Source organism: Pseudopodoces humilis, chromosome 3, assembly GCF_049639895.1.
Source record: "Pseudopodoces humilis isolate 2021_Gansu_Grassland_sample_001 chromosome 3, ASM4963989v1, whole genome shotgun sequence".
Classification (NCBI taxonomy): Eukaryota; Metazoa; Chordata; class Aves; order Passeriformes; family Paridae; genus Pseudopodoces; species Pseudopodoces humilis.
Genome location: NC_142202.1, coordinates 65,202,418 through 65,218,419, shown reverse-complemented (window position 1 = coordinate 65,218,419; position 16,002 = coordinate 65,202,418). Strand labels below are relative to the sequence as shown.

General features: G+C 38.2%; 2 protein-coding genes across 2 annotated transcripts in view; one reads left to right on the top strand and one right to left on the bottom strand.

Moving 5' to 3' along the window:
• The window catches only part of CEP85L (centrosomal protein 85L), a 106,997-nt gene that overhangs the window by 43,273 nt on the left and 47,722 nt on the right, over positions 1-16,002 (bottom strand). The window lies entirely within an intron of this gene.
• PLN (phospholamban) lies at positions 240-7,767 on the top strand. Its single transcript, XM_005518309.3, has 4 exons — positions 240-257; positions 408-518; positions 4,706-4,740; positions 7,298-7,767. Exon 4 carries the CDS (start codon positions 7,419-7,421, stop codon positions 7,575-7,577), a length of 159 nt encoding a protein of 52 aa, XP_005518366.1. The 5' UTR covers positions 240-257; positions 408-518; positions 4,706-4,740; positions 7,298-7,418; the 3' UTR covers positions 7,578-7,767.

Genomic DNA, 16,002 nt, shown 5'->3' with positions numbered 1-16,002 from the left:
TCAAACACCCACAAGAAATGTGTCGGCCCTCACTATCTAGGTTTTTTTATGAAGAAGAAACATTGCTGTAGCAAAAGCAACACATCCAAAGCAGCTCCCTGAGTAAGTTCCCATTTAAGTTCCAGTTTAAAAAAAGGCAGGGTGTTAGGGAGCAGCTCTCTTTGCCACCCCACTGAAGCATGCAGCTTCCCAGATTCCCTCATCCTGTGATTGAGCAGGTGTCTCCCTGGCACACAGTTCCTTTTGTGAAAGGAAAGGTGCTGCCCAAGTTTAATACATTACTGCTGGGAACAAGTTTAGAGGAGCCACTGCCTGTGTCAGAAGGCAAATGGGACCAATCAACTTGTGAGCTGCTGAGTGACACTGTAAGTCCTGCCTCTGAAACTTTTGTTATTTTTTCCCCTCAGCCTACTTCAATTGTTTCCACAACTTGGTCACAGACTCGGACAAGTTGCCAGAGATCTACAGGCACGTCCCACAGCCCCGAGCAAGCTCCTCTTCACTAAGTCACACCAGGGGTAAGGAATCTCTCTTCTGTGTAATCTTTTAATTCTTGCAGGAAGGCATGCTGTAGCTGTACTTTTCTACAAAAAACTCTACTCAAATTAATAGCTGGTTTTAACTGTTTATCAAAAATATGGAAATATAGGCATTATAGCTCTGAGTCAAAGATATACTGCTGTGCGGAGAGTCTTTCAGTGATGGTAAAGGCAACATAATTTCCTCTATGTTCATGGGACACCTGCTGTCCTTGGGTAGATGATTTATACAGGTGGTATTGCACAAGAAGGTAAAAAGGTTTCATCATGTTTCTCACACCCTTGTCTTTCCTTTTAAATTTAATACCTTTTGCCTGTTTTTTCTTTTGTCTGTTTGGTTTTGATTTTTAATCCAAAATTTACAAAGAGAGTAATTCTCTTAAAGTTTCATAGAGGCATTATTTTTCCTAACCCAAAGCTGCCTTTACCAGCAAGGGTAAAGAAGCTCCTTCACCATGAACTCTGTAAAACCTTTTTCTGATCTAACACAGTGAGAGGAAAAAAAACTTTTTTTTTTTTTTTTTCTGTATGATGAAAAATTTGAAAAATTACCCTTAACTTAAAAATTTAAATGATTTATAGCAATACTAGAACTGAAATTATACCATGTTACTCTAAGTGCAGTTCAAGCTACAGAATCCATGTAGTGTTTTTGCTTTGACATCCACTAAAAGTTTATTTTCTACTGTTGTTCATTGTAACTAACACACTCATCCTAGATTGCTTCTAATAACAGAGAAATAATTCAGCTAGGATTTGTAACATCATGAATTTCAAATTCAGAAAATAACCCATTTATTTCTTAGGGAAGCATAGACATGTTGTACAATGAAATACATTCCCAGCTTTAAAATCACTGAAAAAAACCACACATCTCAGAGAAACATGTCACATAGAGAACATTCAATATTTACACGTACAAATATTTTAAAAATAAGTACTATGAATACATGAATATGTATGTCTCTAAGGTACTTCTGCTCCTTACAGTCATGTTCCCCTCCTTCCATCAATTCACACCTTACTACTTTTGTCTACATATGGGTCTGGTCATAGAAGAGACAAACCTAATTTAAGCTTTTAATTTTGTGAGGTGTGTTTTCCCTGTTAGTAAACAGATACACCCAATTCCTTTTCCTATTAGTGACTGGTAGGCATCAGGCAAAGATACATCCAGGTGCTTGGTTTTGTGCTCAGCAGCCTTATGCCAGTTTCAAATATTCAAGTGAGAGAAATGTCTGGACATGCTGTTACTCCTAAGGCAAGCAATCTGTTACAGAGTTCTCTAGAAGCTGTTTTCAGTAGGCAGAAGCACTTCAGACCTCCCAGTGCCTACACAGAACAAGAAGATTTCGATACAGATTTTTTTTCAAGGCTACACATAAAATGCATTTTCAGGTGAAGAGAGGAGCTGAGGTTTATTCTACCACCCAGAGAATCTTTCTCTTCTATTGCAAATGCAGACCTTTAAAAATGCAGACTTTATGCATAGACACATAGCTTGAACATACACACAGACACTTAACTGCTGTGGGAAGCTCTTCACTGGAAGCCGGAATGCATCCCATAGCTACAACAGGTTAGCTACCCCATCATCTCAATTTTATCCTGTTAGAGTTCAATAATTTAATGCAGATGAAAGAGTGGCTCAGCTGTTAAATTAAATTTAAAAATTTCACACTTATAACATCCCATGTCACAGACATCCAGACCCTGAGAAACGACCTACAGTCATGACTGAGGCATGTGCTACAGGGCAGGTGATAAGTGTTACAAATCAATGAAATTTATGAAATCAGTGAAATTAGGCATTTAATTCACAGCAGGCAATTTTGTCTTTTTTTTTTGCTACTCATTTGTCAAGACAAGGATGCAACTGTTATTTAAGAGACATTCAGATTTATGTATTACCACATTTTTATTTTTCAAAGCTGCATTTGTTTCTCATCCTCTGGGGAAGTTAGGAATATAGTGCCTCCATCATCAACAGGAAACTGAAATCAGCTTGTATTGGTAGTGTAAAGGTGATTTGCACTGCTTTTTCAGACCATTAGCAAACAAAAATGCATGGGATTACATGTACACACCACAACATTAACTTTTTGTTTGCTTTAAGAATAATTTTATTTAGGAATAGAAAAGTACCCCATCTGGAGAAATAAAAAGTCCCACAGGGAAGTAAAGTTCTTTTCCCTAAAACTACAAGACACTTTAGAACCTAAGGTTGCTTTTGCTTTCTGGAGACTGAAAAAAGGCTTAACAGGACCTTCCTGGCATCAAGTAACTTCTCAGAAGTTGAATTTATCAATTATATCCTTATCAATCAATGCCATATCATTGTTCCTTGAGCTGCTAGAAGGTTAAAAACAAAACTTAGAACATCCCCTTCCACTTCTACCTTTCATACATGCTAGACATATCTCAATTTTTACTTTAATTCAAATTACACTTAGACCATTTCCTAATTAAAGGGACATTATGAACCACCATAGCTAAAACTCAACATGAAACAATTTGTTAGGTAATCAGTGAACACAGCAGAGAATGGAGTTCATTTCCTAAAAGAAATGTACTACATAAAAGGCAGATCACACCAACAGACTGGAATTGGTATACAGTTATTTTATGTTTTATTTTGATGAGGGGAACCCATGAGTATGGAGATTCTGCCTAAGATCCCACTGCATGGTCCTGCATCACGTTGCAGGGAATTTAACCAACTCTAAAACTAGCCCAAAGCACTGGCTCCCAGGCTACTCTAATGGACCAGCACACATATAAATCCCAGTTATCCACAAGACATGTGGATAAATTTCAAAACCCAAAATGACTGGAGCGTTCAACTCTTCATCAATGTAATTTCCTGTCACTTACACCATTCACATTCTCATGGACTTGAAATACAAATAGAGGCTCTTGCTGTTGGTCTTGTGTATTAGAACACTAAGAACATCAAAGCTACTCAGAAGGAAGATTACAGAAACAATGCATTTGTAAGGGGGAGAAAAAAATAATCTGAAATGTGAGTCTTCCCCTATGCTCTCTGAAACACACATGACACTTCAGTACAAAACAAACAAAAGGTAAAGAGAAAGGTAAAATGAGTTTGTTTTTCCTGTTATCAGCACTTCTCAAACTATGAGCTGAATTGTTGCTTCTTTCCCCATCCCAAGGAAATGTGTTCTCCATATAAATGAAAAATGACTTTATATGCCACAAGTCACTGCCTAAATCTTCAATCAACATAGCTTTATAGTACTTTTTCCATCACTATGTTTATGGTTAGTAAGACTTTTTTTTTTAATGGATAGAAGTGAAATACTGGGGTTTTGGGGCATCTCATTGTAAAAATTTATGCAATGGATTTATGCAACATAACTTGAATAGTCCTTCAGGGCTTCACTTGGTCATGCACAAATGCAAGAATTCAAGTAAGTCAAACCTCTTCTATTCCACTGATATCACTGCTGCATTTAGTGAACATATGACAGGAAACAAGCTGTGGCATTTCCAAGGGAGCCAAATTTATCCTGTATGACTTCAAGGGAGTCAATGCAGTTGCACCACGAATGAGTATGGCCCACAGTTTTCGCTTTGGTCACGTACCCTCTCTCATTGTGAAGGGCACCCAGGAACAAAGATAAAAATAACCTAACAGGGAAACAGTCACATGTCAGTGAAGTGGGAAGCAATAATTGTGATCAGTGACTCATTCTAAAGCATGGGGTACAGGGGATTCCCTACATAGTAACATACAGGGTCAGCTACCAGACCTCTTCCTGCAGATTCACTCTGTGCCTAAAACAAACCTTGCACACCCATTAACAGCACTGATAAAACAAAACTGCACAGCAACGCACCCAACTGCTCCTCTTGTGTGATGCTCAGTCTTGTCACATGAATCACACTTTGTGACTTCTAAAAAATATCAAATATAATTTGCCCTGTTGCTGCACTTTTGTTTCAAGAAGTGGTGTGTGCATGCACAATTCTTCTTCATATTGGCCTAAAACACTGGGGACTGAACAGCAGAGAGCAGTTACTATTTGTGACAATGATCAGTCTTTGTTTCTGTGTAATTATTTTCCAAGACGCCAATTCTGACCTTGATAGCCACCCATATGCAGCTGCATTACTGAATCTGTTTCTCTTTCTGCACACTTTAGGTGGGTGACAGCACCATGGAGGATTAACAAGAAAGGTATGTGTTTATTAGTTGAACTTGAGCACTTGTAAAGACAAACTTGTTGAAATACAGACACAGAATTGGCTTCCTTTGCTTACAAGAAAACTTATCCCACAGACGTAGGAGGTTAAACACATAGATGTATCACAAACTTCCAAAACCACATAAACTATTAAATCAAGAAACTCAATCTATTTTGTTCTCTCCTCATCCCTTCTCTACGATGTTTTCTAGCTGTATAAGGTATAAAGATTTTAATTTACACTACCTTCCATTTTTTAAGATCCTTGTGTATCCCCTTCTGGTCACATATGTCCAAGTATCTATTTTGGTCTTGCATCTGTGATGCCCAACCAGATAATATTGCTGTTAATGGAAGGACCTCAGAGCCCTAGGACCTTGCCTCTTGAGTCATGCAAGCAAAACATGCAGCAACACAGCAGTGCAGGTGGCAGCATGAATGCAGTTACACCTAATGCAGTGCACATGAAATGGAATATACATTTATTCTGTATGTAAACAGGCACACATTGATGCTGTTTCAACCCTTCTGTGGGCCCCAAGGGAAAAAAAAAAAAACGCAATCAGGAAAGATAAATGTTGCTGCAGCAGGTCATACACAGCCTAAAGACCAAGAGTTGCACACATCTGACACTGAAAAAATGACATGAAATGCCATGATGAAGTCACCCGCAGGAAATGCTGTTCTCTGGGCAGTGTCTGTCGCAGAAGCTGGTAACACAAACTCCTCTCTATCCATGCAAATCCATTTGTGGTTCATCTACTGGGACTTGTCTGCAAGAAGATAAACAGTCTAATGCACTCTATCCTGTACTGGGATGGGAGAATGAATGTGCATTCATCCAAGAGACTTTAGAATTCCTGCGCATGTCTTGCTTTTACTGCACCTGGGACACACCAGGACTAGCAAAGAGCTAAGCAGAATATACTTGGCAGCATTTTAACTGCTTAAATAGATGAAAGCAGGTACAGCAAAAAGTCAAACAAAGATGAAAAATTTTAGTCACTACAAGAGTATGTTCTGGCGTATGTTTTTTTTGCAATAAAGTTAAGATCAACTACGGCTCAAAAATCATAACAGAATCTGAAGTTCGGCTTGAGAAGATGTCATCACATGGAATCCTCTAAAGGTATTAAAATAACCATGTGCAATCTGATTGCTTTTGAAAGTCTCTCTTAAATACCAACACTGCCACTGAAAACACATGCATTCTGTTCATACAGTACCATTTGACTCTATAGCCCAACATGAAGGGATTAAAAAAAGGAAGAGCCTACAAGACACTTTTGTTTCCTTTTAAGGTTTTTCCATTTTAGCCACATAAAAAGACAAATTCATGGGCAATAAAGTACCTCTGATTCAGTCAGGATCATCATGTAATTTGGGCAGCAGACATCTAGGCAATTGTTTTCCTTCATGTGGCATATATAATTTCACTTATTTCCAAGAAAAAAATAATGAAGTGGTGATAAGGAGAGGCCTTCTCTGAAATATAGGAACACAATATAAATTCATAAAATGTTTAGGGGTAAGTGCAGCTTTAGGAGCAAAATTATGACAGATGCATATATCCTCATTACTTTTAAAACCAAGTTTTCACATATTGACAGCATAGACAATGACAGGTACCTTCAGAATCCAACTCACCATGAGCTAAACAAGGATACATCAAAGCTAGATTCTTGCCATGGAAGGTTTTACGTCGCAACTACTCATTTGGAGTTTTAAAAAAGCTGATACCCTGTCCTTCCATCTGACATTAAAAAGAAGGAAAATACATTTTAAATGCAACACTCACTTAAAGTTGTGTAAATGCTTTGTTTTGTTCCTCACAGCAATCCTCTGCCTTTGCACCCACATTTGTAATACACTGTCCTACATGCAGAAAAAAAGATTTAGTCCTTGCTCTGTCTTGTCTGCTGAGAACTGTGCTACTAAAATTCCCTACAGCAGTGATGCATTAGGTTTTTACTGCCCACCATAAAGAACTTTTTCTTGGAATGGAAGTACTTCAACAAGATTTATTTTCCTCCCTTCCAGAAAAAGGTACTGGTAAACCAGATTATCTGCCCTGTCACTACCAGCCAGCAGGACTATCCAGATCTCCTGGCTGAAAGATCTGTGACCCTACTCTTATCATCAAGCCTTCACATGTGTTTGAAAAAATAAAGCAGAGGGGTGTGTGTGGAAAGGCAATCAGACACAGCCTTTCCAGAGACTGTGTGAGATAGAGACCTTAGGCTCTAAAGCAATAATCTGGGAAAAACCCAGATATCCACAATTTCCATAGTACAGTTAGTCAACACTGCTAAGAAGCAGGCGCTCAGTAGCCTTCAGGAGGAGAAGCATAAACAGTAGCCTTCAGGAGGAGAAGCATAATACAGCACAAATCTAAACTTAAAACCCCAAAATCTAAAAATTCTGTTTTAACCTAGAAACACTACAAAAGCAATATGTTTATTTCAGACTTGTTAGACCTTTAAAACAATCTCTGTTTGCACTCATAAAAACACTTCTGCAATTCTAATGGTCTGCTTTCCTGCTTTCCAGCTCCGCAAAGGCTGTCTAAAACAAAGAGAAGATATTAGGCACTTTGCACTGTTCCTGACCACTGCTCTTCTTTCCTGCACTTCTAAAACCTCTCATTTGTGCCCTCTGCTTTCTTGTTGCCATGGAGAAGGTCCAACACATGACCCGCTCCGCTCTGAGGAGAGCCTCAACTATTGAGGTCAACCCACAAGCACGCCAAAGGCTCCAAGAGCTCTTTGTGAATTTCTGCCTGATTTTAATTTGCCTCTTGCTGATCTGTATCATTGTGATGCTTCTCTGAAGTTCCAGCACTTTTCTGCCCTGTCCTCTAGGAATGTCACCCCAGGAAGAAGAGAGACCTACACGTGCAACTCCCAGTGCAAGGATCCTCATGTGACAGGGGCTAGCACTTGGACTAGAGGGTGTGCCAACCAGTGCTCTGTTATCTTACTGCCCGCTACATGTATTAAAAACACATTTTCTGTGCAGAACAGTGTTTAGAGCCTGTAGTTACAAAGTTTTGCATGACTCAATTTGTCATCTCAATCAACAGATGTCTTTACAATGTGGGATAAATCAGTAAATCAGATTATCTGCTCTGATCAGTAACAGCCAGCAGCTGGTAAAGTCCATATTTTAGTCAGATAAACACCACCATCACTTTTTGGGGGCCTAAGTGTTTTTAGGTTTCTTGGAAAATCTTTAAGCCCTTGGACGGGTTCCAAATTTGGATCATGCCTGCCCAAGGAAGAGCTTACAGGTATACAGCCCTCAGCACATCCTGGGAAAATTTCTGCTCTGCTTAGTTCAAGGTGCTGCATCTCTGCATTATCAACTGAAGGCATTCAAATTGCTTTAGTGTTTTTCAGAGGAATATGAGAATGAACCAAAAATCTCTTCTAACTCAGAAATGAAAAACTATTTCATATATTTTTCTCCCTATTTAAGGGATTTTATATATCTGACATCTGGAAAGATTTTTCATTATGTTTTGCAGAAAAAAATTGACACTACCATAACTGATATAAAAAATTTTGTTTTCCATAGTCATTTGACTGACATGACAACTGGCACAACTTGGATTCTCAGAGTTCTTAATATCTGCCTTTAGACAATTTAATTAAGGCTTGTTCTAATTTATGTAATAATTTTCTTAGTTTAAAACTACAGAAAATTTGGAACTTGCCAATGTCACATGAGGTGGCTTACACCTGATGTGACAGTGGGCAAAGTCTAGGTCACCATTACTGTTGTGACTGAAGTGCACCCATACAAATAACACATTTGTATGTGTATGTGATGTAACATCCCCATCTTCAGCTGCAAATTCCTGCTAAAGAACATGCAAGTAATTTCCTAAAATACATGACAGATAAAAAAATTCATTGTAAACAATTATGCATAGGAGGGGAAAGCACAACAGAAATATCTTTTCAACATGTAAACCATAGGCTATATACATAAAAGATGACACATCTACTCCAGAAATTGTGAGTAAAAAGACTGAGTAGAAGACTTCCAAGCCTACTAACCCTATTACATGTTGCTGGTATTAAGAAAAATTCCTAGAAATTTGATACACTTCTCAAATTTAAAGAAAGCTCAAAAATCAATAGACAGAGGTCACACAGACATCCATTTCTTAAAGGGATATTCTTCTATTCCATTTTATGTAAACATTCTTACTGATGAATACAGACAATCAAAATAAGTTTATCTTAATAGTTCATGAGTAGAAGTTGACAATGAACAGCTGAGCAGGAAGGGAAGAAATATTTGAAAAAACTCTGTATTCAATGGAATGCAAGCAAATCCGGTGGTGAATTTCCTGTCTGGTGATTAGGTATGTTGAGACCAGACTCTGAAATAAGATTACCCACTAGAGGAAATGAAGATAGCTACTTGTATAAGGACTGGGGCAAGCACTGGTGAAACTGGCAACACACCCACACACTTGCAAGTTAGTACATGAGCATTACTGATTTGCACTGTCAGTGTAAATCTCAATTTCCATTTCATGCATTCTGACCACTCTCACAAACGCATGAGATTTTAGCAAGCATATTTCCCCTTTTAATCCTCCATACTTTTCTTCTCTTTTCAAATCTGTATTTTTGTGATGGATAGAGTTTCTAGCTTTAGTTTCCTTTGGATGTGTTTTAAGAGACTTCAATGGAAATAGACAACAGTTTTACAGTACTGAACACTTGCTGAAGAAAAAAGTGTTAAGAGTAAAGCATCAGCACTACATTCTGAGGACACGTTTGGGTTATAGGTTCCACAAGCCAATAATATAAAGGAGTCAGAGCAAAGCACTGCTAAAAAATGGAGCCAAATCAAAACAACTTCCAACTTCCTCTTATGTAACTGAAAACTCGTAACTTATTTTAAAACAATAACCAAACAGGAACAAGACCAAGTTATCCATAAAAAGGAAGCCCTACTGCTATTTTACAGCAATGCAGATATATTGCATATACTGTATGGTTCATTTGTGTCTTAGGCTTCTGTTGATCAGAAAATCTGTTACTATCCTCTATATCACCAATTGTCAGCTGAACCAAGAAATTTAAAAAAAAAACTTTTGTACATAATACAATCTTCTTTGTAGACTTATATAAGCTTTAAAAATAATATCTACAGTATTTTTATTTAATAAGAGGACTGCTTGAAAAATATTAAATATATCCAATTCTGTTTAGAAAGCATCCATTCTATTACTTATTAAAATTATGTGAAAAGAAGTTAGTCATCACACAGCTAAATGTCTATTTATTCTGTTTTGGTTTTCAAGAGTAATCTTGACTATTTTGTGATGTCCAGGTCACTTACATGTACCTGATTCCCATTCAGTAGCTAGTGCTTGCAACTATTCCTAATGAATTTTCTGCAAGTGTAATCAAAAATTTCACCACTTTTATGAGCCATAACAAAAATTGCAAACATGTACAGCACATAGCTTGGATTAACTTTTCCATTCTCTGCTCCACTCCACCCAAGCCTATATTTTTTTCCTAATGCCATTTTACACATTAATAGTGAATAAAGGCACCTAAACAGGCAATAATCTGGTATTGCTCTTCCTCAAAAAAAAAAAACCAAAAAACCAAGCAAAAAACAATTTCCATGACAATTTTATACTGAGAAGGAGTTGAATCAGGAACCAAAATAAGCTGGTTTTAAAGATTTTTCCTTAGACAGCTCCTCGGCAAAAAATGTTATAATAATTGATTCAATAACTGAATAATTGATATTATTCTCTATGTTGAACACAGGACACATTTATAAATTGAAACTTTTGCTCTGATGAAGACTAGTCAGTGAGGTGCTTTAGAAGGCAGATATTTGCATTTCTTTAATAAGTTTTCTACATCAATTTAGCAACAACTTCCCTTCCTGGTAGAACTGAACCACTTATTGGACAGACAAGAGTAAAACAGACTTAAACAATATTATTCACACACACCATGCTCAAAATGTTTGTCACACCCCTGCACAAAGAATTTTTATTTAAGTTTTGCTATAACTACACCAATGACCAATGGTACAACCAGGCCAGTGGTATCCTGGCATGCATTAGGAAGAGCATTCCCAGCAGTTCAAGGAGATGATCCTAACCTCCCCCCCCGCCCCCACTCCACCCTAGTGAGGATGGAGCTGTAGTGCTGTTTCTTCTCTGGGCTCTTCAGTACAAGAGAAACATGGAGCTCCTGTAACAGGTCTAGCAGAGGATGACAAAGATCAGTAAGGCACTGGAGTATTTCTGTTAAGAGGAAAGGCTGAGGGAGCTGGGCCTGTTCAGTCTCAAGAAGTGACAGAGAGGGGACCTCATCAATGTCTATCGGTATCTGAAGGGGAGTGTCAAGAGGCACCATGGAGCCAGGCTGTGCTCAGTGGTGCCTAGCAACAGGACAAGAGACAATGGGCAGAAACTGATGCACAGAAAATTCCACCTGAACATGAGACAGAACTTCTTTACTGTGCAGGTGGCCATGCACTGGAACAGGTTCCCCAGAGAGGCTGTGGAGTCTCCCTCACGGGAGATGTTCAGACACCACCTGGATGCAATCTGGTGCTGTGTGCTCCAGGATGACTCTGCTTGAGCAGGAAGATGGTAGTCCCTTCCAACCTTATCCATTCTGGGATACACACAGAACAATAATCACAAAAAATGTACACACTTTATAATGTAGGCTGAAACATACTTATCTATATCCTCTCTGCCAAAATTAGAGCACAGTAATTGAACACAATAATTTAGAGAGTGTTCCCATCTATATTTGGAAGCATATCAATACACTATAGATTACAGGCCAGATATCTATGTTTGTGTGGCTACAAATGAATAGTGCCTAGCAAAACACAATTAGAATTTTTTTTGGGAAATCCTGCAATATCCAGAGATGCCTTATTTAACAACAAAGGTAATCTTTTTAGTTTTGACCTCCATGATAAAAAGTGGGGGAAAAAAAATGAAAAAACAAAACCCCAGAACATATTTATAATGATTCCTTTACAAACTGATGCTCATCTCAATAAGAATCCTGGTGATTTAAATTAACACAGGCCCATATTACTTATTACAGATATTACTGTAGTAATATCTGATTGACTGCTTTATAAGTTTGGGGTTTTTTTAAGCTAAAATAATGCCAAAAGTTACGCCTTTGTATAAAATACAAAGCTATAAAACACTGCCCTCTTGTGATCTTCCCTAAAAATGTAGCTGATAATTAAAAGGAACTTTTGGCAACTGTTGGCAGTGTTAGGGCTGTGTGGGTTTATATGTTCCTTTCATTTCTATATTTCTATAAATAAAACCTGATTGTTAAGTTATTAATGCTATCTTAAAATAAGTAATTGCATATGTGTTATTAAAAGCACTACAGAAACATCCTCTGCCAGCTCAATCCAGATTCTTCATAAGGCATTTCCAAGACTGTAATGGACCTTACACAGCACAGTGCTGGCAAAACACGACTGCATTACACAATGCCAAATCCTAGAAGGGTAGGAAATACTTCTATTAACAGACAGACATTTTGCCCAGATAAGAAAGCAGGGGGTGGAGGGGTGGATCACCTACAGAGGTATTTTAGAAGTAAATTTTCAACTGTCTGTCACTGAAAGAGACCAAGTCTTGAGAACATTCATTCTTCTGAAAATTCAATGGGCCTGGAAAGTACCATACACATTGAAGAAGCCAATGAAGTGCCTAACTGTATAAGAAAATTCAAGCCCTTCATCCAATTATTAGCTCTTCAGAAATTCTTCAGTACTGGAATGAAATTTATCATTAACCTTGATTTTATTTCACTTTATTTTTAAGGTATTTGAGAAAAAAGGCTTGTAGGAGCATCTGGAATACTTTTCCAGGAAAAGAACGAACAACTAGCTACTGTAAGCATACATTTTCTTCTTAAGTGGCAGAAACTAAAAACCAGGGAAAGAACTGTGGACACAATTAAATTCATGTGAACCTACATGGCTTAGTACTGAAGAAGCAACCCTAAGCTACAATTAAAGAGTCTGCTGCAGGCACAAGAGGGCAGACTGCTGCACGTTATGGATCTTGCCAACAACAGAGGTCTCAACCTTCTACTCAACTTTCTGCTCATTGTCTTGGTTCTAGTACTCGCATTTATCCTTGTGAAGCTGATGTGAACCTCTGCGAGGCTCTGCTTCCTTCTCAGATTTCACCCTGTGGATTTTGCAGTGATAATGTAGACACTTTACTTAAATAGAAGTATGTAAAGGCTACAGAGGTTGAAATATCCAACAGTTAGAGAAGGTGTTCACACCCCACATTTATCAGAAAGCAATCCTAAGAGCTGTGCACAAGTATCTACCTGCCACTGAGTGAAGAAAGCACCTACAGCCTTGCTGAGTACCTGAAGAAACCCAAGAATGCATCAGCAGCTACTGTAGTTTCTCATTGCTACAGCTGATTGTTTAAGGATTTACAAATTATTTGCAGCATTTAAGGAACATAATTTCCGCAAAAAGGGTACAGCAGGAATCAAATTTTTAAAATGGGATTTCTGTAGAACATAGATTTTGTGGGAAATAACAGCAGGAAGGCAAACCAAAATGCCAGCTTTGAGTTGACAGCACACATCAAATTACCTGTGGAGAGAAAAGCACAGATGCTGTAAATGGAAACAAAGATATCCTCAAAAAGCAGCTTGCAGTAGCAGAGATGGGGATAAGTGAAGGTCAAATATGAAAACATAATTATTATTTAGACCTTTTTTGACCACCTGTGGTTCACTGCAACACCTTAAAAGCCAGAAGCCTTCTGTTATCCAGCATATCAAAAGAAGCAGCTGTCAAAACAATTGACAAAAGGCCATTTCCCAGGGTTATCATGACTCTGCCCAGGAAACCCTTAGCACACCAGCAGTAGGTGCAGCTGCACAAACCCGTGGTACACTACAGCCTCAGTAAGAGGATTTACCACTTATGCACAGGTCAAGTGAGCAGTGTGGGAGCCCTCCAGCCGTATTTGACAGACCACTTGTTACAGTGCAATCGTCAGTCCATAGCCTGTCCTCACCTCTAAGTATGCAGCAAAAACGTCTTACAGGACCTTCTTTTGTGGCTCTTTACAGGATGATGTACTTTTCCCACAGCGTCCTGGGAAGGAGAGTGACCAACAGGAGCATGCTTCTGTTGGAATGATTTTCCAGAAGGCAGTGCTAAAAAAACATGAGAAGTGCTGGGAAAGGGGGGGACCAGAAGATTTTCATGTATTACACTGGAGCCAAAGAACTTCCTCCTAGCATGTCACTTTCCCAAGTGAAACACAGGGAGAGTGTACAAATACATACTGTACAGTAAATTTATTACTACATAAATATGCATATTAACACACATGCAAAAGAGGCAGATGTTTCATGGAGGGAGGAAGCCCCAGCTCCAGTTTCCTACTGCCTACATCCCTGATTCAGCACATATACTGCTGAGTGCTGAGTATACTATAGTGCTCATCTATTCATGTTCACACCAAGAATTTCCGTATGATCACTATTGTTATTCAGTTATCTGCAGGAGACTCATCTAAACTTGATCTTTAAATAGACTTTTCACAGGAAAAGGCAGTATGCCCAGCAAACCCAAAAGCTCAAGGAAGTCCTGCCATTAATAAGTACCCACATTCCACTCCATACTACCTGCTCCAAAGCTTACAGAGCATTAGTGTGCTGGTTTTGTCTGGAATAAAGTTAATTTTCTTCATGGTATAGTAGCTAGCATGGGATTACGGTTTGGTACAAGTCCGAAGTGTAGCTCCCTACCAGCTACTATGAAGGAAATTACCTCTGCCCCAGCCAAACCAGCACAATGGCCTAGAGCAGCACAGGTATTTCAAACGAGAGCTTTCTTCTCACCTGCTCTAAAATAGACAATAGGCAATAAACATTTGAAATGGCTTCTGCAAGCTGCATACCCATAGTTTTTTGAAGTTGATTGTTATAGTAGTATGAATTCCAATCTGTTTGCATTTAAAGCAGAAAACTTTGCACAGCTACATCACAATAAGCACTTCACCATTTATTTCGATAATATTGAAATATTCTGCTTTAAAAAAATCTGTAAATTCATATACTAGAGACATGTGGTAATGGTTACATAGTTGTGTATTACTTAGGAGAATTCCTGTTGATGCTTTACATAGATGGCTCAAAGCATACCAAAAACACCGAAACATACAGGAAAACCCAGTCTAGCCCAAAGAAGAATAAGAACAGTTTTCCCAACAAAATGGTTATTCATTGACATACTGCTTGGGACTACCCAAAGCTTACTGTCTGTATTACCTTCTGTATATTCACAAGTTTCCCTATCTTAGGGAAACCAGTGTGACACCAGTTGGCCCTGAAAGAACAATAAAATCATATATTCCTTTTCAATAAACTGAGAAAGATGAGCCTACTGCCACCAACTAGCATGTATTTCCAGATCAAAAATTACATACCAAGGAAGTCTGTGAGAAACTTTGCCATTAGAACATGGAGAAACAATCCCCAGATACAATCCCAGCAGCCTCCTCTCAGCCAGCAATGAACACGACAGAATCCGCAACGAATGCTGAAATACGCTGCTGAAACTGAAACATGCATTTTCCTGAGATGACATATAAAGCTGGCAAAGTTATCAGCTAACCAGTGCCAAGGCTCATTTTGCTATCAAGCACAATCCAAGTTTGGTTTGCAATCATCTGCTAGCACTTACTCCAGACTGAACCTACAAGTGCCTTATAATGAACGGAATCCCATTTCCTGGGCTACCAACACAGCAAAAGGAACAGACCATAAAAGCTTAGTTATGGCTCCCAGTAAAGGAATCCACTCTGCTAGCTAAAAGTGATAATCTCTCATGTTAAGAAGTTTTATATTCCTGAGAAGTATGGTTTCATCAATATGCGATATAGGAGAAAATGTTGATATTAATAATTTTAATATTCTGATCTGAAAGGATTGTAAAAAAATCCCAGCTTTGAGCTGACATTTAAGAATAAAATTTTACGTGGCAACAATGTTATCTGATGAATGTCGAGACTTTTCTTTCAATTAAAGTTTTACAGCTTTGTTTACCAATGTTTAGATATGCATACAGTTTACTTTCTTCCTTTTCTGCTTTGCAATGAAAATTGTTCTAATAACTCTAAACTTCTCATTGCATTAAAACTTAATTTCCAGCAACTTTCATATACATGGTATGATCAA